The 27,429-nt window shown below is 42.7% G+C and overlaps 3 protein-coding genes across 9 annotated transcripts in view; 1 reads left to right on the forward strand and 2 right to left on the reverse strand.

The window, feature by feature from the left end:
- The window catches only part of LOC147332027 (uncharacterized), a 61,335-nt gene extending 46,434 nt beyond the window's left edge, over positions 1–14,901 (forward strand). Inside the window, exons 3-6 of one of the 7 annotated variants that reach the window (XR_015128762.1) lie at positions 6,211–6,415; positions 10,216–11,271; positions 12,909–13,079; positions 13,275–14,901. Coding sequence is in view for 1 of the 7 variants with exons in the window: in XM_086288428.1 (XP_086144554.1) it covers positions 6,211–6,415; positions 9,514–9,591; positions 10,216–10,232 (300 nt within the window). In the remaining 6 variants the exon portion in view is untranslated. Of the gene's footprint in view, positions 1–1,993; positions 2,196–6,210; positions 6,416–9,513; positions 9,592–10,215; positions 11,272–12,908 lie in introns of those variants that run through there. The other 6 variants (XR_015128759.1, XM_086288428.1, XR_015128760.1 and 3 more) reach the window with 6 other exon arrangements.
- LOC147332029 (GTPase IMAP family member 7) lies at positions 12,173–19,749 on the reverse strand. The gene is made up of 3 exons (XM_086288423.1): positions 19,626–19,749; positions 19,103–19,251; positions 12,173–13,725 (listed from the first exon to the last, which is right to left on the reverse strand). Exons 1-3 carry the CDS (start codon positions 19,648–19,650, stop codon positions 12,871–12,873), a joined length of 1,029 nt encoding a protein of 342 aa, XP_086144549.1. The 5' UTR covers positions 19,651–19,749; the 3' UTR covers positions 12,173–12,870.
- A 748-nt stretch (positions 19,750–20,497) lies between these two features.
- Positions 20,498–27,425, reverse strand: hmgxb4a (HMG box domain containing 4a). The gene is made up of 13 exons (XM_086288419.1): positions 27,339–27,425; positions 26,620–26,706; positions 26,315–26,451; positions 26,157–26,232; positions 25,460–26,056; positions 25,084–25,287; positions 22,337–22,512; positions 22,166–22,247; positions 21,998–22,062; positions 21,818–21,914; positions 21,565–21,728; positions 21,320–21,442; positions 20,498–21,181 (listed from the first exon to the last, which is right to left on the reverse strand). The coding sequence occupies exons 2-13, from the start codon at positions 26,654–26,656 to the stop codon at positions 21,137–21,139; spliced, it is 1,803 nt and encodes a 600-aa protein (XP_086144545.1). The 5' UTR covers positions 26,657–26,706; positions 27,339–27,425; the 3' UTR covers positions 20,498–21,136.
- Positions 27,426–27,429: the final 4 nt, after the last annotated feature.

Raw genomic sequence — 27,429 nt, forward strand, 5'->3', positions numbered from 1 at the left:
CTCATCCCGTCCTCGGTGGTTCGCGCTCTCCTTGGGGGAAAAAGCCCACATGGATGTTTTTCTTTTTTTATCCCACATGGTTTTTCACTTCCACAACAGCACGTCATTACCCGCGTGTTTAAACACTTAAGAACAGTTTAAAAAGGAAGGAGAGGAGGTGGCGGTAGAGGAGGAGGAGTGAAAAAACACTCACGAGCAATGAACAGTTCTACATTAACTCTGTATCACTCAAGGGAGCTGTAAAGGCTGCCCTGTAAGCGAAATGAAGTCAATAAATAAATGTGGCTGTTGTCAGATGTCTGGAACCGCTTGAGAGGGTTTCAGCAACAGGGCAGCCCACCATGTTGAAATGAAGGGTGATAAGTTTGGGCGGCCCCGCGGAATTAAACGCTACAACTTGCTGAGTGCCATTGACTAATGAGGGCGGGTTTGCCGCATGATAAATTCAAAAACAAGAGGAATGTTTGATCTGCAAGAAACCACAGTTTGTTGAAAGTCACAATGCCTGCTCAGCTCCGGGTGGGAAGAGAACACCATCACAAGACAGAGGAGGTTTATTATTTTATGCAGATCCCACATGAGCAGCCTCTGATAATGAAACTACTCCCCCAGAGGCCTGCTTTCACTACAGTCAATCAAAGCACATGTGACAACAAACAGAAGAAAGAGACAGGAACTGTCAGTGGACCGCTCCAGTTCATGACTTCATTGGATTCAAATATCTGTCAAAACGCCAACTTGCTGTGATGCGACTGCAACTCTTACTTGGCAGGCCGGCCGCGTAAGAGAAAATATAAAAGATGTGGAAAAGCAGTAGCAGCTGGACGAGTGTTTTGCCAAGTTAAAGCAATTGATCGCGAGGGTCCAAGGAAGAATGGGTGGGTGAGTGGGTGGGAGCATGGTTCAGAGGAAGCGGCAGGTGTGGGGAAGAGAAAACACAATCACATCTCAAGTCAAACAAATCCGTCTCCACTGATGGAGATGGATAGAGGGTCAGCATTCCAATCCTTGCTGGAGATCCCCACCGCGTAGCCCCGGGTCCTCGCTCTCACTGCTGCTGCTGCTGCTGCTGCCACTGGGCCAAACATCTGGACGGACGGGGAGAAAGGAAGTAACAAAGAGGAGTGGAGGGGAGAACGTTTTCCAGAGATGAGTGAAAAAGGTGGGATGAACTGAGGTCAGGAGGAGAGGTGAAAGGTGTTAGAGGAACAGGCTTGTTTATCTTGGGTACTCCCCGTGGAGGAGGGAGCCCACAAAAGTGAGCTTGTGTTGGTGGGGGAAAGTTCACACCCTTCTTGTGGCTGCCTTTTATTTCTCTTCATCTTCATCTGGTTCGCTTTGTCTCTTTGGAGCATTTTTCTATCATCATCTGGCCAGCTGAAGGTCAGAGGCTGCGGTAAATGGGGGTAACATTGTGTTTAATCCTTCACCCAACACTTCAGCCTCTTCTATCAGTCATCCTTCACAGTGCAGAAGCCTCTAACTGCCTGCTAAAAACTTTGCTCTTTTATTTATTTATTTTTTCTTTGTGTATTCCCCAGGAGTCCTATAAAAGCCTGTGCAGCTCTTGTTTTCTCTGCAAGTCGAAGGATGAACTAGAGCTCATAAAGAGAAAACTCAGAGGGCACACTGAGGTCCTGGGCTCTGTAAAAGGCGGGGGCAGCAGCTCTGGTGCTGGTATAGTGGCAGTGGAGAGAAATGTAGAGTTATATAGACACACACACACTCCACACCTTGGGAGCATTTGATCCCCGTGAACACTGCACGGCCCGGAGAGGACACGCTCTGTAAATTTTCCTCGCTCCTGCGTGCTGTGTTCTCTGTAACAGCAGCCTGAGCTTGTAAAAATAAAAAATAAAAACCACACACATGACAGGTGCCAAAGTCAGGAATGTAAAAAAAAAGTGAATGATGAAATATTATCATGGTGCTTGCTTGTTATTTTTCTTTATTTTTTCTTGGTGTCGTGTACTTTGAGAGAAAGCGTGTGCCAAAGTGTTAGCGTGTGTATTCCACGTGTATGCAGTGCTGGGATTTGTTACTTGTGACAGTTCTGGATAGAAAAATATATTTTTTATTTAGTATTATTAGCAAGAAATGGTTAAAATATCAACCTTATGATGAATTGTTATAAGTGATGGACACACTGTCCTATTGGATTATGAGTACTAATGCAGTATTTGGCATAATAATTGGTATGTTACTGTTTTATTTACCTCCGAGCTCATTTACCTATCCTGTTTTTCTTTCAGCTCTTTTATTAATTGTTCACATTTACACCAAAATCCAGTAATATTAGCTGTTTCAGTAGTTTATCTGTTACTTTTAGCCATTACCTTTTTATGTGCTAATGTCAGCTATTTAGCTATTGCTAATAGCTAACAGTTTTAACTTAGCTTAGCTGAACACTTTCAGCAGTTCCCCTGTTTACTTGATATCAGTCTCTTAAGTTTTATATTCTGAAGTTTTATTAATTTCATGCTTTTGCAATATGTAACATTTTCTCTCATCCTCTCTTAATTTTTAGCTAGCTATTACCGTTTATCCATTAGGCTACTCTTAGCTAACAGTGTATTCCCTGTTGACTTGCTGACCTGTTTTCTTGTGTTCTGCTGATCATATAAATCAGCATTATGCATATGTTTTAAACTATATAGTCCAAAAAATATTTTTGTGGGACTGAAAGTTTGTTCAGAATAAGTTTTACTAAACCTCTCAATTACACACTGTTGTGGACAACAAGTAGCCTAGCATAAAATCACATTTCCACTGTCCAAAGCCACCAAGCAAATATGTGAACAAATATATTAACCAAAATGTGCTTGTATGCCTGAGATTTCTTCTTCTAAATGTGCTTAGTTACATTCTGCTGCAGCTTGCATGTGTGTGTTTTTACTGCTGATGGCACAGTGGAGGATTTATTTGAACAGATGTGAACTCTCAGTACCAGAGTGACCTCAGGTCCTACTTGGCTACACTGCAGCTGATCTCTCTGCCCTGGAAAAATAACACTCAGTTTAACAGACTGACCTGTGGAGGAAAAAGCTCGCAAACACACTGTCTAATAAGTCGAGGAATAAGTCTACATTTCCTCTCACAAGTTAACTGAATCTCTCTGTAACCTTATCAGAGCGTGCCTTGCTGCAATGTGGAGTGCATATGTCAGGGCATGTCCTTGTCTTCTGTGAAATATCTCAGTTACAGTAACCAGACAGTACAGTAAAACCAGAAGTTATATTCCTTTCAAAGTCAGATATATGGCTCGGGATTTATACTCTCATTGACTGAAAATGGAGGGTTTTATACCAAATGCACTGCACATTAACAGCGTTGAGCATGAGTTAGAGGAGTCCAGAGGTTGCCGACAAGAGCCATAAAGGAAGTGAATTTATGTCTCAGAGTGATACAGGCGGGAGGTCAGAGGCAGAGTTAAGTGTGTAGGGTCGACAAGGATGAAGAGACAGCAATGTTTGGATAGAGGACAGGGGAGAGTGATTCTAATTTATACCCCACTAATTGGAAACAGCAGAGTCCTGCACCTGAATCGCATTTTCGGCCCTGTGGCCAGCGCTAGGCCTGGGGGACGTGGGAGGGCGATGAGGGCTTTGGGGGGGTGGAGGGATGGACTGGAGGTTAGGGTCAGTGTCAAAGGCAGCATTGTTGTTTCTATCCCTGCAGCCAGGACAGAGGTTTTGTGGTGTGTGCGTGCATGTGTGCAGATTTGGAAACGCAAGATGCCCGTGTCTGAGCAGAATTAGTGTGTGTATGTTTGAAATGTTCTGGGGGTCATGTTGTTGTGACAGTCTTGAAAACACACCACACACACACACTAACGAGGCCGGAGCCAGAGTGAGGACCACCCTGGTGCAACAGAGCGAGAGGAAGGAGGGGGGAAAATCAGCTTAATGTGTCATGGTTTCAATCTGACACGATCTAACATATGACATGGCTGGACTTCAGCAGTCTTAGCTTCCTAGTTAAATAAATATGACAGCCTCCTGAGGTAATTACCATGCTGTGACCAAGTTGAGTCATAGCATCCGTTAATTATGAGATGGGCCGTGTGATTACAATCCCTTTTTTTTTTGTTAAATCCATGCTGCGAGTGAGTTTCTGATGTCTGTAATATTTCAGTGAGTGATGGTGTATTCAGATGTTGGCTGTGACTGGGGTCTGGCATTGTGCTTAAAAGTGAAGTAATCTTGGAATTTAGATTGAAAAAACACTGACTTTGCTTGATGGGCTTCATATCGGCACGATCTGTTTGCACTGCTAAGCCACAAGTCAAATCCGGGCCTATGCCAGAGATTCCCACCCAAGGGCACTGGCGCTGTCCCACAAGAAGGTAGTTAAGTGAGGTCCATGAACTGTATATGAAAGGTGACGCCAACTGTGTGTTTGTGGACTCGAGATGAGCAGTTTGTCTGTGACTATCTTATTTCATTTCATTTTTTTTTCAGGGGGTGGATCTGCCTGAGAAAAAGTAAAGAAACAATCCCTCATACTGAAGTGAGCTGTCAATCAAAAAGTAGCCAAAACTTAAAGAATCCTCTGTTTTATTATTTATTTTACTCTGAATGGAACCATAATTGATAAAATGAAATTCATAGTCACTGAAACTTGTAATTATTGCTTAAGACTACAAATTAATTTAGAAGGGCCATAAATAAGGTGAAAATTTAATTTTCTAATAGTTTTCTACACAATCTGCCACCAGAGGAGTCGCCCCCTACTGACCACTAGCAACAATGCAGGTTTAAGAGACTTCCACATTAGCTTCACTTTCATCTGTCTTTTCTACACATTCTGAGTATCTCAACTAATTTGGAAAAAATACAAAGTATGTAATAGATATTGATTAAAATATTCAGAGAGTCGATACATTTGAAACATTTGCTACATTTGAATTGCATGAAAATATGACTGAATTTGAATGAATTTGGCTTGTAGTGTAAAAACATTTTGAAAGCCCAGAAATAGCAGAAGAGCTCTACATAAATGCCAGTCTATTTAACAATATATATAACAGAGTGAAATGGGGCAAAATAAATTTGTCTAAATGAGCCCATTAGAGTAAGGTAGCTTGCGGTCGGAAAGGAGCACTCAGGTTTTTCTGCTGAAAAAAAAAGGGGGTAACACGGGCTCTGAACTAGAGATTTATGCCTGTTTTTCTAACACTGCTGTGTGTCTTTGTGCGTGCGTGCTTATGTGAAAGCAACGCATCAATTCAGTGCTAAGTGACGAGCTGTCAGCTTTCACAAAAGGACAGACAAAGACCCCCTTAATACGAACGATGCACAGTGCAGATAAACACACATAAACCCCGAAAACCAAATTTCTTGAAAAAAAGGGGGAAGAAATGGCGGCTGGATTTAGACATATGGGGAACATATTGGTGGCGGAGATCTGATCACACGAGTTTCCTCTGAGGAGAAGAGAATACAACAGGATTTAGATGTGGTGGGGGCTGTTTTGTTTCCCTTTAAGTGTGTGTCAGTCGTCTGCCCTCCTTGAGGATGTGAGAGAAAACGTTTCTCTCTGCTTCATCGCTTCTCTTGATCGACAACTTGATAGCCTGCGCACATGACTGAGTGTGCGCAGGCCAGAAAGACACACGCGCACTCGTCCCACTGTAGTGGTTTGCAGAGAGACAGTTGTCCTATGATACTGCTTTTTTTTGTTCTTTCCACCTAGCATGTATTCTGTTGACTGAGCTCTGAGCGCACATCAAAGCCACCACAATCTGTCTGTTTCTCTCACGATTTGCCCCCCCACCACACCACGTCGATCTATGACTGAGCACAAACCATGCACAAACTAAAACACATTTGTATATGTGTATGGTACGGGAGGGACTCTGCATTTTCTTTGATCACTGTTCATCTGACATTGAATTAGTTCCTTTGTAGCGTTCAGAAACACGATCGATTTGTTATTTGACGTTGAAATCCTTGATTTTAAAATAGCCGCTCGTATTCTTTCCCTTTGACAGATCATGTTACTTTTTTGTGTTGAAAAGACACAGAACCAAAGTTAGTGCGTGCGGGGTATCCCCAGTTTTTTCCTCGCTGTCTTATCATTTCCACATTGATTCCACTGCCCTCTCTGGGCTGAAGTAAAGCCACTGCAGCTGCACATCTTAATCTTACTTTTCCCTTCATCCTGCCTGTCATGTTTACTCCCTGTTTCTCTCCCTCCTCTCTTCTGCAGGATGCATGGTTTCAAAGGGACCACAGAACAAATCAGAGGCCCATCCCTGCGCACCAATGGCCTGTCTCTCATTTCAGATGGAGATTGAAGGGCACGTCTGCTCCGGGGGCGCCCACCGCCCTGAGGGCCTCTGCGTCTCCCCTGCGTGAGAGCTGGACCGCTACACGCACCAAAAAACCCGTCGACCCCCGCAATCGGCTGTCTGGTGAGCTCAGTCGCTGGAAAAGCCCTAAAAAGCCTCGCCTACATCCCTTGTTAGCTCAAGGCCGTGTGTGAGTGGAGTGTGTTTTGGGTTTGGCGTCACTTTGAAAAGATATGACAATAAACGGGCCCTGGAGCAGGAGTTATTATGTGTTTGGCTGAGAAGCGGGAGCTCGTGTTGCCTCGACGGAAGCTGGATCTTTCCCAGCGTTGTTTTGAGGTGCTTTGGGTTTGTTAGTCATAGCTTACTGTAAAGTGCCTCCTGAGACGCTCCTATTTAGAGATTGTTTTGTGCGCCTCAACTCTGAAGTGGTATCACGGGCCAGCTCCCCTGGCTTTTTCCTGGCGGAGGATGTGTATGCATCTGCAAAAAAAACCCAACAAAAAACCTACAAAAAAAACCAACCGAGGCCACAGAAGATCAAATCCAGGTTTGGACGACGCATTGTATCAATGCGAGCTGTGGCTCCAATCTCCCAGAGTATCTGTCTCCAGCTCTGGTCTTTCTAGGCCTCCATTAAGCTCCTCTAGCTTTCATATGACACGCCGATACCCATCATAAGCTGCATGACAGCATATGGACCTGAGTGACATTTGATGTACGTGGCAGGAGCGAGTGCAGCTCCTCTTTGCGTCTCCCATTCATGTGGTGGAGGGAGGATTAAGACTTGATCCAATAGAGCAGAAGTGGAGGAGAACGAGCCGGGGTCAGATCTGCCTTGAATTAAGTCAGTGTTGCAGCAGGAATAATACAGTCACCTCCCCCAGAACCCAATAATACTACTGAAGGATAATGTGTGTGTGTGTGTGTGTGCTTGGCCTGTGCCGAGGCTGCGACCAAACCACAGGCTGGTGTCCTTTACAGAGAATAGGGGTCTCTGTTGACGGTTCAAACACAGCTCGCGGCCCCAGCTTCAAAAAGGCCCCCAATCATCGCACCCACTTACAGCCAACGGCGCATGTCACTTAATGTGGACCACACTATCCATCAATTATGGTGACGCTCAGGGGCCATCTAACACCCGCACCGCAGCTCCGCGTAGTGAGTTGTCTTCTTCTCTGACTGAAGCCCCCCTCCAACCCCTCCTGCAATCCTCAAAGCCCATCTGCTGCAGGAGGTGCAGCGTGAGGCCGCTAACTCCTCAGAGCTGTCACACCAGCAGAGCTCAGGCTTTTCTGCTTCTTTCATCCCGCGATGTTTCGCTCCCTAAAGCTCATCCTCCTGCAAACGTGGCCTCCTGCAGTGCGCTTTAATAGCTCACTTCACCCCTTTTCTCATTCTGATTGTCATCCTTTTTGCACCATTCCCGTCATGCCATAGATTCCCTTTGAAGTGTCCCAACAGTAGGCTTATCCGCACGCCTGTAAGACACACGAGCCCGTGACCTTACCCTCCTACTAGCTGTTTATCTGTCCCTTGGCAAGCGAACTGAGTCAAACTGGAACTCATTTATCGTCATCCGATTCTGACATGTTGCCACGGGGTATTAGTTAAGCCCCAGTGCCTTTTTGGCATCCAAGTGTCAGAACGTATGTTAAGGTTGTACGAGTGAAAATAAATGACTCAAATGTGGCGACCATATTGGGAAGTTCTCTTTTAACAGACGGATGCCGGCGGGGCGTACAAACCTGAACCAGACCGCACATCCGAGTCTCAGCCCTTTTCCTCTTTCTCCCGTCTCCAGTCGCTGTCCGCACAGGACATCTTCCTCTGTCACATCTGGAGGGGGGTGTGGGCGAAGAGGCTCGGGTCAGGCCGGAGGGGACGAGGGGTGGCTCTCGTTCCGGCCGATTCGCCGAGCTGTCCTCCCGCTCGAGTCAGCTGCTCGTACACGTGCAGAAGCTTTGGTGTGCATTCATGCGTGTGTGTGTGTCCATCAGAGCCCTAACCTCAGCAGCTGTGTGTGATTTTGTATTCATATCATCTGGGGGGCTTCTTTCTTGTTGTAGTTTTTTTTTCCCTTTCCTTCTTCTTCTTCTTCTTCTTCTTCTTCCTGTCTGTGCTGACACCTTGTTCTGTGCGCTGGAGGTCCTTTATGGTCAGATCATGGATGGGAGCTGCTTCGTGTCAGCTGCACTGCCTCTATTTCTGAGTTTCCACTTCATCTGGGAAATAGTGCACAGACGCTTTTCTATTTTCAGCAGTGTTTCAAATTTAGGAGAAAGGACATCCATGCTCTTTTTTTAATAGCTCATCTTTGTCTTCCATGTTATTTCTGCCATTTTAATTTCTTCTTCTTTTTTGGTTTTCAAAGCAGTTTTGGTATGAAGTGTTACTAATTGACATTCATGAAGGTTCTCTCATATTTAAGTGCACAGCCTTAATTCATGCATTTCAAAAAATAATTGGTGGGAAAAATTATCCCGTAGCTATTGGATATAAAATTTCAACTAGTTTAAAAAAATGTTTATAAGCCATATTTGAGATTTTCAGTAATGCCTATATTCATGTACTGCAGTTAGTAGAGCACTCTGTAATGACAGAGAGAGACATGGTACTCAGAGAGTTTAAAACTTTGAGAAATCCTTTTTAAACCTTATTTTTGAGAGACAATGATCAACCACTTTAGGCACCTTTGACAGCTGATCACATGAAATGTTTTAAGTCTGCTCTGACCATTTAAATTTGAATTAATTTAGGTAATACTCCAAAATAGCTCCCCAAATATGTGCCCACAGGCAGGGCCGAGTGGGAAGACTTTGATAATAGATTGCATAGCTGATGAGTATAGTGTCAGACGGCTCACTGTAACTACCTACAAAATACTAAGTTTGTAAGAGTTAGTAAAAAGTAATAAATCACAGCTTAAATGGTTTAAATACAAATGTGACTAAATGATTTTTAAAAAAGAAGCGTTTGGAAAATATGTAAAATGTTAGAAATCAGTCAAAAAACATCTGGTGAATTTTAAAGCTAACATAAGAAAAATAAAAAGTCTGGACTCACTGTTTAAAATTTTACATTTCATATTTAAACACTTTAAAATTAATTTCTAACACTGCAGTAATTACATTTTAAAATGTAGAAATAATTAAATGAAGCATCACATAACTTTTTCTTCTTCTTCTTCTTCTTTGTTTAATGATTATTTCCTATCATAGTCTGGACCCGCTGTCAAATACTCCCCGCTGGACACACACAGACACAGACGCACAGTCGGACGGGGCGAGCACTGCTTGGTAAACAATCGCAGCCACACATGCTCACGCTAGGAAGGAACATGAAAACAGCACTAATGGGAAAAAGATGAGAGGGCTCACAGCGAGCACACCCAGAGAGGAGGAGGAGAGCGAGCCGGCAGTCGGACACCGCTCGCTGCCTCAGCCCTGCATGCCGGCACACAAAAACAGCCCTCAGATAGAAAGATAGTTCCTGAGGTCACACTGTTTAAAAAAAAAAAGGAAAAAGATTGGTGGGTTAAAAAGCACTCAGCTGATTTACAGCCTCTGTGAACTCGTGTGATTATTTTATCCGAACGTTATATTATTATAATTTTGCTGTACTACTTTATTTCTTTCCAGCTATTAGAGCTAAATTACCTTAAATTATTTTTGCTTTTTTGTCAAATATATTTAGAATGTTTTATTTACCCACAAATTCTTCCAGTTACAATCTGGCAAACAGTCATATTTATTTGTAAATAAAAAAAAACTAAATAAAATTTTAAACATGTTTAACCACTTGCCATAATGGTCGTGCGCTGTTCCTGTAAAAAAAGAAGAAGAAGAAGGACGGCCTTGTGCTGTGAGGGGAAAGAGTGTGTCATCTTGTTTATTTTCCTTTGGTTTGCTGTCTTTTTCCAGGCCATGGGGCGCGATGATAACAAAAAAATATTGCGGGCGTCCGTGTCTTCACAGCGGACTGCCCTCCCCCACCACCACCACCATTACCACCACCAGACTGGATCCGACGGGGGACCGCAGGGCCCTCGCAGCAACATTTTTGCCGTGAGGGAGAGGAGCAGAGAAGTTACCGCCTGTGAGTCAATGACGGCTCGCTGCTGATTCCCCTCACATGTTTTGCTTGTTTTTTGGGGGCTTTTTGCTTTTTTCATACAGGCACAAATCAGCTCCCCTCTCTGTCCCAGTGAGGTCTCATCCTCCAGAGTTAATACTGGCCGCCGTCACAAGCTACGGAACTGGTCTTGATTAGTGCTACTGAACTGAGATACTTATGTACGCCACATCCTTCTGGAAAAACAAAAAAAAAATAATAATAATTACACTCCCAAAAAATTCTCATTAATTTTTCTCCAGACTTCCAACTCCGTCTCCGCGCTCTCTGCCTTATCCGTGGTGTGTATCCACTAAGACTGAATAATATTTGGACAGGTGTTCTTTCATATACATTCACTTGAAGGAGTCTAGCGTGCAGTTTCATAAAGCAGGGGGGAAAAGAAGCATATCCTGGTGAGTGGGTTCTGAAGTTGGTGCTGTATGCTGTAGTCTGTACTGTATGTGTAATCCCTAACAATAAAAAACTGTTTAGCACTAATTTTCCTGTACTTTTAAAACCTTTTTTTCCTCCCCGTTTCAGACAAGAGGAGGCCACATCTGGAAGACAGATGTAGTCCCAGAGCTTGTTCTCTCCCTTTGACTCTTGCTCTCTCTCTCACTGCTTCTCACTCACTCTCTCTTTCTCCTGTCCTTCCCTCCCTCTCCTCTCTCTTTGGGAAACATGAGAGCCGGGCTAATTCTCTCTCTCTCTCTCTCTCTCTCTCTCTCCCCCTTTTTCTCCCTGCCTTGCTCTCTCCCTCCCACCCTGGCCGGACCACCCACATTCGGAAACGCCTAGCTGCTCCTGAGGCAGAGCCGCCGGCAGCTTAGAGAGACCAAGAGGCAACAGCGAACAAGAGAGATGTAAGGACGGGCCATGATGGACGGTTTAAGCAAGAGTGTCAGTTACTGCCGTGTCAAAGCCATTGTGTGCTGCTGAGAGAGTCTGAGGGACTCATCTGCTCCAGCGTGAACCCTGGGCTTTTGTTCCTCGCACCACAGATATCTATATCCATTCATTTTAATCTGCAGTATGGTAGAAGCCATTGTAGAAAAGCATCTCAAGAGAACACATACATACTACAAGTAACCACAGCTCATCTCTGTGAAGAACAATCACTTCAGATTAAAAAAAAATCACACTGGAGTGTACTTAAAACAGCAGCTTTTATTTGCTTGGTAGGCAGTAAATGATTATCTTTCAGTTCACCTCAGAAAACTTCAAACTTCTATATAAAGGTCAATGTCACCACCTTGTGGATTCTTCTTGGTATTGCCTCCTAACAAAAGTGTTTCAAGCCTTCCCTGTGCCCTCTCTAAAAAGCATAAAACAGGTTCAGGAGTTGTTACTTAATGATAAATAATTTCTTTAGAGATCAGTAATAGTCCACTCATAAGGACGAGCTGCTTGCAAGGTTATGAATAATCGATTTGGCTGTTGTATGATATCCTTTTTATAGGAAAGTTAAAAGGATATTCAAAATTTTCACAGTAATGGGTTTAGATGCAGTTAGTTTGACGAGCTAGTGTAGCGCTAGCTCTGCACTCTAGGTCAACTCTTTTAAGCTTGTTGATTTTTACGTTTTCGCTGACTTTTTTCATTGACAGAGGAAGGGAGGGAAAAGGGAGGGGAAAACACAAACAAACACAGCAAAGTCAGAAACTAGCTTGTGAACACAGCAGCTTAAAAGTTTGACATTTTCCTCAGAAGCTGATGGAGATCAAAAATAGAGCTAAAAGGAAAGGCAAGTTGGACAGAACCAGCCACCCCCAAATAAATTTTATTATGTGTCTTTTCACTGTGTCAAGAACCAACTATTTGCCAACGTGAAAAAAAAAGAACACTGCTAGCAAGCTTGGTTAGAAAGCTGCATTCATCAGGACATCTCGGATGCTCTGTTAGGTCCCAGTCACAGAGGCCTCCACAACCAGCTGATAACTAACGGTCTTTAGGAAAAAAATGTGCATTCCCTGATCAATTGGCAAGTGGCTGCAGAAGGTTGCGTGCTATCACTAGTTGAAATAAGGTGTGTCCAGTGCTCCACTGAAAACCTCTGATTACTTTGGTTACAGCAAACTGCTGCAGTCTCCCACAGTTTGCATGGAAGACAAGTTTTCGCTACCACTCAGTGGTTTGTTTACAGACGAGATGGCGTCTTCATGTACTTGAAGTACAGAAAGAGGCAAAGATCTGAGTCATGCCGACAATATTGAATACTAAGCTAGCAAAAAAGACAGCGGCAGTTACATTTGAGAACATACCAGCCGAAAGATTTTTCAAATCCAGCAAACCCGTAAATAATTGTCCTTATTTACGGGTTAAAACTGATCTATAAAGCATTATTTGTAATCAGGGAAACATGTTATTTTGTGTTAGTGGGTAAGCCCACAGCCCAGTAATACAGTGGTTTGTGGAACACAGTAGAGTGGCTTTAAGGTGCAACTTAAACATGAGATTGCTTCTCATTTAGTTTTCTCTGTTTTTCTTCGCCCCACTTCAGTAGCCACAGACCCCACAGTGGCCCCAACCATACCTCCATACGTCCCTCCCACGAACAGGCCGACCAGTGACCCCAGCAGCGACTCCCTTCTCACCAGAGAGGACAGCCACCTAATCCACCCAGTCAGCTTTTCCCACAAGCCCCCGAGGAAAGACGGAGCAGAGGTGGAAGGTGAAACATCAGTAGAGGGAAAAATGCTATCTACATCTACATTCAGGTCACCTATGCTCCTCTCTGCTTCTTCGCGGACCTCTTCCAATTCTTCCTCATTCTCCAGTTGGGAGTCTGTGGGAGACACCTGGTCATTCAGCTCCTCTCTTCTTTGTCTCACTATCTCTGCCTGCCTCTCTCTCACCCTTTCCTCAGCCTCCTGGTACAGAGGGCAGCTAAAGTGTAAACCCCCACTCTTCATAACTGCCTGCTCGACTTTCTCCAGCAGCTCCTCCACCGATGTCCTTCCATCTTGTTCTCCACTGCGGGCTTCCAGGGTGTGGTAGCGCTCTCCACATCTCTCCACCAGCTCCATTAGGTCCTTTCGCCATGTGACGAGGTATTCTTCCAGCTGCTCGTCCTCATCCAGCACATCTGTGTGGGTGAAGAGTATGATGGTATTTCTGCTTACAGCAGAGGAACCAAAGAGCTTCTTCAGGACATCCAGTGCCTTGGCCTCTTCATCAGCCGGCTGGTTTGCTGGGACACAGAGCAGAAAGGCGTGTGGTCCAGGGCTGGATGAGGCAATGAAGGAAGAAATGTAATTTCTTCTTTCCTCTGAGTTACAACCTGAACCGTACCAGGCTGGACTAGAGACTATCACCACCTGCAGAGACGTGACAGAAGCATAAAGAAAAAGCAATTACAATTGATTACAATGCACCTGTTTAAAAAAATGTCTTATTTACAAAGATTTTTTTTTTTTACTTTGGTATTCTTAAACTGAACTCACTACGTGAATGAAGTTCAGTCTGTGTGTGCATGGCAATTCCAAAATTTCTTCACAAATTTCATGGATATTTACACTTTTATAAGGATTAAAGTCAGTAAATTCAGAGATTTACTGAACACATTTTTCATGTTGGAAATAAAAGCACTGAAAAAATATGAAAAGACTGAACTACATTGGACTGCACTGTTGAGATACCTTTGCATCTTTATCTATAAGTGTGTTTAGGACTTACTCTTGTCTTAATAATACACTAACTCTATAGCAAACCCTAATATTACAGCCTTACAGAATCCACTACATGTTAGCATCAGTGGTTCTGCTGATCCACTGAAAGTTACTACAACCTGCAGTTTGCTAGCTCCCTTTGACCTGTAAATTGTTCTTGGATGTCAGAATTTGAATTGCAGAAGCCAGTTTAACACAGATTTATGGATCAATCTGTTACCAGTGAAAGCTATGGAACCAAGGAACAAATCTCAGGGCTCAAACACAACTAATTCAAATTACTACTTGAGGCTGGCTCCAAAAGCGAGTCGATCCTCTGCTGTTAAAATACTCGACTCAGAAATGAAAATAACACATTTACAGCTAAAACAGTTTTGGTCTCAAACATTTATTCACATCCTTATAACAATTGTATGTTTGTATAATCCACCTATTTGAATTTTTTAAGGCTAGTCAGTTGAGTTCTTGCTTGTGGCCCTTTGGCCTGTTTTTAATAGCTTATCTGACAAATAACAAAGCTTTCTGTGTGGCACAGCCCGTCCGAGAAGTGTGCACTCCAGTTTTGGTTAGTAAAACTTGAGTATTTTATTAGTTTATTACAAGGCATTAGCCAGTATCTCTGTTCATACAGTTTACAGATGCAGGTTGGCAAGCAAGCTTGTTAGCATTAGCTTATGATACAGAAATTCACAATCTTGACCTAATACGGGCACTTCTGACTCGGAAAAAAACAAAAAACAAAACATTGGTGGAAGCCAAACCCTAATGTTAAAAAATTAAGATTAAAAAATGTGGGTCACAACCACAGTGGCTACATCCATCTTTTATTTACAGCCTGTGTATATCTTAATCTCCCTCCCCTTCATCCTCCTGTCCTTGTCCATTGTCAGCAGTTCCTTCACACTAATAAATGTATCTTGCCTTGTTTGCTTATATTAGAATTACACTAGGCAAGCATTTCACAGCAGTATAATAATAATAATAATACATTTTATTTAAATAGCGCCTTTCAAAGCACCCAAGGACACTGTACAACAGATAAAAACTGGAAATATACACAATGGTAAAAATAGAAGATAAAAGTTAAAACATACAGAAATTTAAGAATAGGCAATTTTAAACAGATGAGTTTTGAGGGTGGACTTAAAAAGAGAGAATGAACTAATATTTCTGAGGTCCGGGGGTAGGGAATTCCAAAGTCGAGGGGCAGAGCAGCTAAAGGCCCTCCCTCCCATTGTGATCAGACGAGCAGAGGGAACAGAGAGAGAAAGAGAAGATGAAGATCTGAGGCAGCGGGATGGGAGCTTCATCTGTAATAAGTCAGAGAGGTACGGTGGAGAGAGAGAATGAATAGCCTTGAATGTATACAGAATTATTTTAAAATGGATGCGAAATTTGACCGGGAGCCAGTGAAGTTGCTTCAGGATTGGGGAGATGTGGTGGGTAGAAGAAGTCCTAGTAATAATACGGGCAGCAGAGTTCTGGACACGTTGGAGCTTGTTGATAGATTTTTGTGTGAGGCCAAATAATAATGAGTTGCAGTAGTCAATTCTAGAGATAACAAGATTATGGATGAGAATGGCAGTGGCGTGAGGTGTGAGGAAGGGGCGGAGGCGATTAATGTTACGGAGTTGGAAATATGCTGCACGTGTAATATTATTGATATGTGAGTTAAAGGATAATGTGCTATCGAGAATGACACCCAAGCTTTTCACAGAGGGAGAGATAGGGACCAGCGAGTTATTGATGGTGAGAGAGAAATTGTTAATTCTGGATAGCAGTCGTTTAGTGCCAACCAGAAGAAGTTCCGATTTATTGCTGTTGAGTTTAAGAAAGTTGGAGGAGAACCAAGAATTAAGTTCAGCTAGACAGAGGATGAGGGAGGGTGGAGGAAGAGTAGAGTCAGGTTTGGTAGAGAGATAGAGCTGGGTGTCATCGGCGTAGCAGTGGAACTGAATATTATATTTACGAAAAATATGTCCGAGTGGAAGAAGGTAGATGATGAAAAGAAGGGGCCCGAGGACAGATCCCTGGGGCACCCCAGTGGATAAAGGAGAAAGCTGAGAAGTGAAGGATTTTAATTGAATGAACTGAGTGCGGTCAGATAGGTATGATTTAAACCAGGCTAGTGGAGTGTGAGAGAGACCAATAGAAGCTAATCTGCTAAGGAGAATGGGATGAGAGATGGTGTCAAAAGCTGCACTCAGATCAAGAAGGATAAGGATGGAGAGGAGACCAGAATCAGCTGCTATAAGAAGGTCGTTTGTTATTTTTATAAGAGCAGTTTCAGTGCTATGTAGAGGACGAAAGCCAGACTGGAACTGTTCATAAAGGTTATTATCAGTTAGGTGAAGATGGACTTGTGAAGCAACTATTTTTTCAAGGATTTTTGAGAGAAATGGTAGATTGGAGATAGGACGAAAATTATTAAAGTTGTTGGGATCTAGACCAGTTTTTTTCAGAATTGGGGTAATAGCAGCAACTTTGAAGGAAGCAGGAACAGTTCCAGTGGTGAGTGAAGAGTGAATAATAGCAGATATGAGGGGAAGGAGAGGGAGTAAGCAGGCTTTGACGAGGACAGTGGGGATAGGATCGAGCTGGCAGGTAGAAGGCTTTGATTTATGGATGAGATCAGCAATATCAACTAAGGATGGAAGTTGAAAAACAGAGAGGAAGTGAGAAGGGGGAGAAGTTAGGACAGAGAAGCTACATTGAGCATTAGGGTCCAGGTCTAAGTGTATTTTATGAATTTTATCAATAAAGAATAGCATTAGAGCATCACAGAAGTTAGATGAATAGAGATGAGCAGTGGATGATACATTTATTAGTATCATCCACTTTGCCTTCCTTGGAGGCTGTAAAACAAATTTAACTGCATTGACCACCCAGCAGATTCAGGTGTTTGTTTTTGCTTTGGTGTGAAGGCTAATGGTAGAATTACTGAGCCTATTAACCACATTTGTTTGTTTTTTATATATATAGTTGACCACATGAGAGCAACAGCTGCAAAGTGATGAATATATTTAGTATCAGTGTGCATCAAGATTTCACACCATAGAGTACATATAACAAGGCTATGATTTTACAACTAACGTGTTAAAACAAACCCAGGTCTGTTGGCTCAGTTTCTTTTGGCTGGTGCGAGCGCTGTAAACCAAAGCCTTGAGCAGATACGCCCCGAGAGTTTCACAGTTGCTTATTGGTTTTTTTTGCAAAATTTTGAAACCCAGTCATGCTTAATTTTGTGGGTTTTCTTGATCATTTAAATGTGCCTGGTTGGTTAAGCACACATTTCTTTTTTCCTGTGAGGTAAGAAACTCAAATGAATACTGCAAAACTGGCTTTTAAATGCATTCGTGCTCATTGTTGCGTCTGAGTACATCAGATTGCATTTCAGATGAGAGGATTCAGTGATGTCGACATGCAAGAAGGTGTTTACAGGAAATGCCACTGGACAAAATTCAGACCGCATCTATCATCTGCACGATTAAGCAGCAGCACGTTAACAAGAAGAGAGAGATTTATTAGGAGTTACATTTTCTTTCACACAAACATGTTTCTGTTATTAACCATTGTAACCACTGGTGTCGCCAAAACAACCAGAAATGGATCCTTAATATTTATCATGTTTATATGTTTTTAAACATATATGTTTAAAATATTAACACAAGCCCTTAAATCCTTCATGTAAATATGCCACACAGACTAATTTTCATCTGCAGTCAATGGCAGGTTTATGGCAAACATTAAGACAAACATGAATTTGATGGTCAGTTTGTCGTCTTCACCACTGTAGCTGACAGTTCTTCAGCAACCTGCTACTTGATTTTAGCATGTAGCTGTAAACCAATCAGGCATAACATTTTAACCACTGTCAGGTGAAGTGAGTAACACTGATTATCCCTTGATCGTGGCAGTTTTTAGTGGGTCCTGACTCCTGCCCACCACCAAAAGCTTCAACAATGAGCACATGAGCACCAGAACTGGACCATGGAGCAATGGACGAAGGTAGCCTGGTCTGATAAACCACATTTTCTTGTACATCACATGGATGGTTGGCTGCGTGCGCATCCCTTAACTTAGGAACATCTAGGCTCATGATGCACTGTGGGAAGAAGGTGAGCTGGCAGAGGCAGTGTGACGCCTTGGCCAATGTTTTACACGCAAACCTGGGATCCTGCGAACCATGTGGTTACTTTGACATACCTACCTAAGCATTGTTACAGAACATGAACACCCTTTCATGGAAACAGTATTAACTATGGCTGTGGCCTCTTTCAGCCGGATAATGGACCCTGCTACCAACCAAAAATGGTTCAGGAATGGTTTCAGGAGCACAATGAGTTTGAGGTGCTGACTTGGCTTCAAAATCCCCAGATCTCAATCCAATCAAGCATCCGTGAGATGTGCTGGACAAAGAAGAACAATCAATAGAGCCCTCCCCCCTTCACATTTTGATGCTAGATCAGGCCTTCAGGGGTCTAGTGGAGTCCGTGCCTCGATGGGTCAGGGCTCATTTTGGCAGCAAAAGGGGGACCAACACAATATTAAGCAGGTGGTGATAATGTTATGCCTGATTGTTGTATAATCATATTATGAACATACATCTGGCAGGTTACAGTAGGTGGACTAAATGTAGGTAAATTATTACTTTATAGACTAAACTTAAAACTAAATCATATTTAATCTAAATTGTAATAATTTTGTCTGAAACAGGCCTCTTATGTAATGAGACACTGAGTCTCAATGACCACCATTATAAAAAAAAAACACATAAAACAACAGAGGACCCAAAATTGAACCCTGGGGTACTTCGATATTAATGTTAACTGTTTAGGAAATTAACACATTAATAGATAATAAAGTTTTTGTTTTTTTATTGACATTTATACTCATATTTTAAGGTATTGTATTTTGTAAACATCTGGCTATAATGTTTCAAAAGCACAAAAGAGACATGCAGACTTCAGAAATAAGCAGGTGAACTTATAAAGGACCACAGTCCATACTCGTCAGTTATTGTTACCTGTCTGCCCGCGACTTCCCCTCTGTGTTTGCTGCACTCCTGGACAGCATCATCATCTGTGTCCTGCTGGTAGTCTTGCAGGCCGAGGATTTTGCATATTGCAGTCTTCTTCCCTGCCCCACTCCGGCCCAGCACCACCAGCCTCAGCTCTGCTCAACAAGAGAGAGAAAAAAACGTTTTCATGACACGCTGCACTTATTTCATACACTGAAGTGTGCTCACTTTAAAGGGACCGAGTTTTTAAATTCACTTATAGCCCAAAATAACTGCCATGTATAAGCTGTCTGCTCTTTATCGTGCGAGTTGTTTACAGAGATAAGGCCCACCCTGTTTGCCGGGTGTGCGTGTCGTAAGCTCGTCTGCTACATTGAGCTTTGAAGCGTTTCACCTCAGCTGGCTGCGCCCTTTGCAGCTGCTGCTTCCCGTAAACCGACCGTGGAGGAGCCGCGCCCCTAACTTTCCTTTCTTATTTCATGGTTTCTGCCCCCGAAACGCCACATGCGAGACAATTTATCAAACCTACCTGACTGTGTAGCAGATGCTGACATTTCTGTTCCTGCTCGCTGTCGTATGTAGCGTTGAATCAGGCGTAAACACACACTTCCTAATTCCTGCGGGCTGACTCAGCCCTGCCTCTGAAGTTCACTCCGCCAGAGGTGAACACAGCTCCATCTGTTGTGGGAAGTGTTGATGGCACCATGCGCACATCAGGGCATGGATGTCGGCACCGAAGTTTACAATTGTTAACTCGGGGGGAATAATTTACTCAGTTTAACTGGATGACTTTATTTATCAAATGACCAGTTGGTTTTTGAGCATAGACTTCTTACTCATAAGGTAAGACAGATAAGCCATTTATAACTGCACCAATCCATCTGCTGTTAATGCAAATATCTAACCAGCCAATACTCAGTGCATTTAGAAATGCAGACATGGTCAATATGACCTCCTGAAGTTCAAACTGAGCATCAGAATGGGAGAAGAAAAGTGATTAAAGTGACTTCGAACATGGTCTGGATGTTGGTACCAGACGGCCTGGTCTCAAACTGCTGATATACTGGGATTTTACCACACAAACACCTGTAGGGTTTATACAGTTGTCTGAATAAAAGAAAATATCCAATGACTTAGTTAACTGTAATTTAAATAATTACAGCCACAGTATGCACAAGATCTGACTAAACAACGCATCAAACCTTGAAGCTGATGGGCTCCAGCAGCAGAAAACCACACATGGTGCCAGTCCTGTCAGTTATGAAAAAGAAACTGAGGCTACAGTTCACCACAATCAGAGAGTAGTGGATGGTACCTGGTCTGACGAGTCTAAATTTCTACTGTGAAAACTGAATGGTAGGGTCAACATTTGACATAAACATGGAAGCATGGACACTCAGAATTCATTAAAAAATATTAGCTGAATCTGGGAAGTGATCATTTTAATGTTGCCACATGGTTCAAGTTTAAGCCGGCGGTGAATTGTTGGAACAGCTCTTCACGACAACAAAGTCACACCTAAAGGTGTATTCAATCAAGTTTTCACATGTTATATACACAGTAAAATATTACATGTATAAAATGAGTCATTTATACAGAATAAAAGAACAACTAAGCAGATGTGAAATATATTACATTATGTCAGTGATTAGCAGGGAACTTAAAGGTTTCTGTACACTTCTGTAAAAAAGAAAAAAGTTCAATATGTAGACATGTATTGAACTCTCATGCAATTAACGTGCCACTGAAGAGCTAAGCATACACAAACACACACATTCAGTCCACTACATCCATCCATAAAACAGACAGTTGTACAGTAACAGTAAAACCAAGCTGACGTGCCTTGTAAGATTAACATGTTCCATTCAAAAATACAGCAATTAGAAATCTAAGAGAAACAAGTTCTTAAAAAAATACACTTTAAAAACACATCGATGCTAAAAATATCCACATTTTTCAAATGCCAAGCCGAGGCTTAAATTAAAGTCCAAAGGATCTCCCTGGTCAAGTGTTTCTCCCAGATTTCCAGTCATCTTTTCCTCAAAGTCCAGGCATGATGTAGGCGATGTTGTCCAATGTATTTGACTGACAGAAGGAGACAAGAGCTTTGTTAGCAGTTAGCGATAAAAACCACATATTATACATTGAACGGTTATCAAAAACAAGCAGAAACGTTTAACAGCAGAATCTGTGAAGAATTGAATGAAGCTGATGGTACGATACCAGGACGTTTCGAGGACATCCATTTAACTGTGGTATCTGTGCTGTGAGACAGGTCAGCGGGCCCAGCGCGCACAAGATAGAGTCCAGAAGAACAGACAAACTCCCGGATACAGCCACCATCCCCTAGTGCGAGAAAACATGGCTTACTGGTTTCATTGCACATTAACAAATTCAATTTAAAACTTTGCATTTATGCTTTTATTTCTAGATAAAAGCTTTTATAGGTGTGCGCATTTAAAACTCACCTCTGTTTCCTGGAGCCGATGTCCAATTAGGGACAGAGACTCTCCCAGCAGCTGCAGGTGAGCCGCTGCATCGATGGGATCGACATCTGGGACTCGAGCCGGGGACAAGGACATGGTGCCAGGCGCTCTGGTTGGAGACACCACTCCTGTCGATGTCCCTGCAACTTTACAGAGAAAACGGCACTTACAGACGGCAGCAAAGATCCAACAGTGAGTGGACTAAAAAAAACACCGCGCTCACAGTCAAATATACCTTTGCTTTTGGTCTCGCTGGACGTCTTGTGTTTGACCGTCGTGGCTTCAGCTTTGTTTTGTTTGTGTTGCAAATACTGAGCTTTCTGCCTCCAAACCTACAGAAAAACACACACATGAAGCACACCACCAGCACTTAAGTGTAAGCCACACTGGATTATAGCAAAAGACAAAAACCTACCAGCTTGTCCTTTTCAGGCATCGCCTTCCAAACCTCTGCCAACTTTTTACTCAGTTCGCCAAACACTGCAGATTATATGCAAACCCATTCAGTTTATATGTTTTTTTCTTACCGTTAGATTTAAAGTGCTTCATCACAAATTATACTGTATTTCAAAGTTTTTCTCACCTAGTCCCGGCTGTTCTGCATTTATGTTGACCCTGTACTCCTTACAGAACACCTGATACGCTGTTGTGTTTTTCTTCTTGGGCTTGATGACAGAAAAACAACAACAACAATTGAGCACATCATTAACATTTCCTTACAAAGAACGAGAAATGTAACTAAATACTATCTCACCTTATCTTTATCCTTCTCGTGCTTGTCTCGATCTTTGTCCTCCTTCTTCTTCTTCTCTGTCGTACCGTCGCTGCCTTGGTGGTGGTGCGGAGGGATAGGCGTGCCCATGGCATACATAGGGCCCACAGCACTGTGAGTGACCGTGAGATGGGAGTGACTGTGGCTCTTTGATGAGTCTGGTGACAGTCATACAAAGATAAATGGGCAGATGTAGAGTTAATTACACTGGCTTCAGAAAAGAAATGGGCCCTTTTGTGAAACATTGTTATGGATGGAGTCAGTATTAATACTCATCAATTCAACTGCCCAATAACTGCATTAATTCCCTTCTCCTCTAAGGAAGCAATGACACAATCCTGTGTTGGTCTCTGATGACAGTTTAGTACCTGAAACAGCCTCAAACAAAGCACAACGCTTTGCAGAATATGCAAGAAAACGGTTCCTGCTAAAAGTGGAAACCACAAAAACACGATCAAGTACAACCAGACTATGAAGGAGGAGATACTAGAAGTTGGTGTTATGCAGTCTAAAAGCAAACAAATTTACACCATATGACAGGAAGAGGAAATTACTGATTAGGTTAGACGGTGGGAACGCTGGGTTTTAAGCAGCTGGATAAAAAAGTTCAACCCAAGATCCAACATCCCAGGTGGATTTTTTTTTTTAAATCACTAACAATATTGTGCAGCTGCTGACTGCCACTAATGGCAGTAGCTAACTGGAAAAGGAGGATGGCAAATAACCTTTATTTACTTAAACTTATAAATGCTGCTGAATACAAGTAGCATTTTTCTATATCATCAGAAATATTGTTATTGAGAATCTGGAGCCTATAGCACCCTCCTCCCAGTGGTTTTTAGCTCACACTTAGTTCAAAGTGCTTCAAAGTGACTAACTCAGAGAGGGCCCTCATGACTAACCCCACCCGTTAAACATGCCTCCAGGCCGGTATCACTACTAGAAAAAGAGGTGGTGGCTGCTGTTTAACCTACATCATTTTAAGCTATAAAGCTTCAGCAGTCACATCAATTCATTTCAGCTTAAGCGTGCTGTAAAATGTAGCAGCAGTGAATAGGAAAAGAATCACTGGCTTTTCCCCTGCCAACGTTACAGCTGTGTTTACATTACAAAGAGCTTTTAAAGACTTCAGCCTCTAAATGCCACCTCCTTCCTTGATATCATTTGCGAAAGCTCTCGGTGAGAACTAAAGGATAATGAAATGCTTCTGCTTCAAACCTAGCTAAATCCCACACTCGACGGTGTCCTCGAAAGCAGAGTTTCCTGGCAGAAACCTTCAAATGCCATTTCCCTTAGTCATCAAAAGCCACTGTGTTGACAGCATTAATCAGAAGACAAATCACATCATGAGACATTCAAACCGGTCAGGTCCCATTCATCAGTCTGCTCAGACTGTTTGTCATAATGTTGTTTGCCAACTTCACACACTAGTTTTTATCTTAATGTACTTGACATGACAACAATATACTCTTACCACAGTTGTTTATTCTTTTTTGTTGATCACATTTTTATGTTTATCTTTATTTTGAACACTATGCACAGTGTAGTTTGTTTTATCTTTATCATTGTTTATTCTATTACAGTTGCATTGTGTGGTTACTGCTGATCCTTGTTTCATGCTGAACTGGGCTTTCATGAGGCAATCACTTACCTATGCCTCACTGACTTGAGGTGAACACTGAACCTGAACATAGGAAGCCGATTTTAAAAATGCTTTATGAAAACAGAGGATATCAGACACCTGAAACATTTAGTTTGCTAGCCCTAGAAATGTGTCTGTCACCCAGAGAGGAACAGCTCAGGCTCCACTTGCCCTCCTCACGCTGTCGAGCACTGAAATACTTTCCAAGTTAACTCATTATCGCCTTGCAGCTGTTTGTTTGTTTTTCTGTCTTTTTATCCAACACAATGACAGTGGATTTGATTTTGACATCTGACAGTATGTTACTATTTTTTTTTTTTAAATGGAGCATAAACTGAAGCTAACTGTATCTCAAGTAACTACAGACTTATACAGACATACACTGTTACCTTCACTTGAGGTGGAAAAACGTTCATATTTAGCCAGTCCTCTTGGACACTTTGCTTAAGCAAACAGCCTAAACTATTTTTAGAGAATGCTGAGTTTTCTGGAGTTGCCCTGATGTTTAATTTATTTTTAACTTAGTGTATTGCATTTAGCTGCGTTTTCTGAAAGACTGATTGCACCACATTAATACCATGACTCAGGGTAGTTATACCAAAGCGCATGACTTTGGTATAACTACCCTGTAAAACACGAATTTAAGTATCACTGTATCAATGTTAGTGCATTTCCTAAGGTTCCTAACATTAGAAAAGTGTATTAGTATAGTAAATCAGCACGTGTTATGTTGTTAACAGTTATGGTTACAGTTATGCTGACACTTTTAACAACTAACAAAAACCATGGGGAGAGTTGAAGCTGACTAAAGCTAAATTTTCCAAGTGAAACCCTGATGCAGCAGGTTTCCTCTTGTCAGCCATAAGGAAACCAATTATTAAATGTTGGCATGAAACCACAATAACTGCTGGCAGCTAGACATGAGTCTGGCTAGCTGGCTAACTAGCAAAGACGGTCCCAAAAAGTGTAAACTGTGTTTTTATGATCATGTATAAACAATAGAGACGCCTCTGTTTCCACAGTTTGATTCCAATACCAAAAATGCAGGACAAAGTGTTTCCAAAAAAATGCTTCTGAGTGAACTCACCGCTAAATCCTTTGCTGTGCTTCTTGTCCTTCCCACTTTTCTCCTTGTCTCTGTCTTTTTCTTTGTCCTTTTTCTTTTTGCTTTTCTTGCTCTTCTTCTTCTTTTTTGACAAGTGCGTATATGAATCGTCTATAACCAGTTCACCTGCCTCCAGTTCTGCCCCAGAAGAAGAGCTTTCATCTCCCATGCCACCTCCATAATGTCCTTCATACCAGAGTAGAATAACAAATATTAATTTAAGAATAAATAAAAACTGAGGAAATGGATAGTGTGCTGTGTATACAGAACTGTGCAAAAGTCTTAAGTCAGACTTTTTTTTGTAAGTGATTAATCCAAATTTGAACATTTTTTGATCGAATGTACAGATTCATCCTACCTTCCACTTCCACCTCTTTCCCCACCACAGGCAGCGGATCTCTATTCTGCTGCAGCTTCTTCTTGGGCGACTTTGAAGGTAGTGCCCCCTCCCGATCCTTCTCTTTCTTCACCCCTCCTTTGGAGGAGTGCGGCGTGCATGGGAAGCTCTCTCCCTCCTCTTTCTCTGGCGACATGATGAGCTTCATCTTCAGCCCATCCGCTTCACGTAATGTCAAGGGCTCTTCTTTGGGGACGCCGCCGTGGAACAGAGAGGATTTGGAGGAAGAGGAGCTGGAGGAGTGCTTCTTGGAGGAAGATGATGACGAAGAGGTGGGACGGGAGTGAGAGAAAGAAGAATGGCTCCCCGTGCTTCCACCGCCGCCGCTGCTCTCACGTTTGCGGTCCTTGGAAGAGTGCGAAGAGAAGGACGGGTAGGAGGGCTTCTTATGCAAGTGGGGGCTGGGATCTGAACCTGTGGCCAGGGGAGAGGTGATAGCCTGCAGGAGACCCATCGCCGTATCTGTGGGATGGGATGATGAGGGAGAAGAAAGGGGCGGGGAGCGGTCCGAAGACTTGTGCTTCTTCTTGTGGGGAGGAGGGCCTGAACCATCATGGTCTGTTGAGAGAATAAAAAGAAAGAAAAATACAAGCTCAATTACAAGAACACAACATGACAATATATCTTCCCAGTGTTAAATTAAAACACAACCACTCACCTCTGTAATGGTAGTCATCGCTATGCTTTTTCTTCTTTTTGTGTGATTCTCCTCCCAGCATGAAAAGTTCTGAATCCTGATTTGAAAAATATCAAAACCATAATAAATAGCTTCCATCATGAACACTGACGGTGAGCTACTGATGACAAATAACTTACCTTAGGCCTTTTCTTGGAAGACTTCCGTACTTCAGCAGCAATCTCCTCCTCTTCCCTCAACAGATCTTTGTACGACCTCCTCTTCTCTCTCTGGCTGCGACCAGCCACGAGCCCCCTGTCTCCCTCCATTCCCACATCTAAAATGCACAAAATCCACGTCATATTTCTGGCTTCCACAAGAAAAAAAAACCCTAATTATTCTGGTCACATGTGCATCTCATTCAGAAGAGCAGCGATTAGACTAAAATGCAGTTTTGTTACAGTTCGTTTGTGTTTCTGGGGGTACTAAAGTCACACTTCATTACCAATGGCTTCTCTACCCTTGATCTCCTCAAAAGCCATGGTCTCCCCTTTGCCAACACTTGATATGAGATGTCAGACAACACACCGACCTGTTAAGTAAAAACACCAAGAGCAAAAATCAAAACACTAGTCCAGACATTAAATAACATATCAACACCAGGGGGAAAGAGAGTCAGAGCAGTTTCAGTAAATGTTACAAGTGAAAATAATAGTCAGGTATAATTTCCTTGCAAACAGATTATGTCTTGCTTTAACTATTCCCGGTTAATCCTACACTCAGCCCTCGAAGCAGCTTGGATGTACCTAAAAGTGCTCAATGAGTAGCAGTTACTTCAGGAAAAATGCTATTTGTGTTATACTGCATTTATAATATGGCCCCACTCCTATAAAAAGAGTTACAGAAAATTACAGCTAAAGAAAATTTCCCGCCTACTTTCGTAAAGATACACAAACACACCCCCCTCTCTATCCACTTTCACCCTGTCGCTTCCCAACATTTAAAGGCTCCCAATCAGTCATGCCGAGTGTGCCTTGAGCTAGCCGGCGAACAGCGCTAAGGAAAGCTCGAGGCTTTTCCCACAAGCTAGGCCGCGGTCAGCTCAAGTGGACAAAAGAAACCCGCGGGCATGCGTTTAACTCCGCTCCTGTCTCCATCTCCTATGCAGTGCAAGAATGTGTAGTTTGGAAACACCGGGAGGTGAAGAAAAATAATTTTTACTACCTCCAAGAGATCTCCAATTTACGCGGGTCCCGTCGCCATCTTTAGTATCGGCGAGACAATACGCGTCGGTGCGGGGGGAGGGGCTTAGGTA

The sequence above is a fragment of the Aulonocara sp. 'chitande type north' Nkhata Bay genome, linkage group LG4, assembly GCF_057382095.1.
Source record: "Aulonocara sp. 'chitande type north' Nkhata Bay isolate Kocher_YH1m ecotype deep benthic linkage group LG4, A_spYH_male_GT1.1, whole genome shotgun sequence".
Taxonomy (NCBI): Eukaryota; Metazoa; Chordata; class Actinopteri; order Cichliformes; family Cichlidae; genus Aulonocara; species Aulonocara sp. 'chitande type north' Nkhata Bay.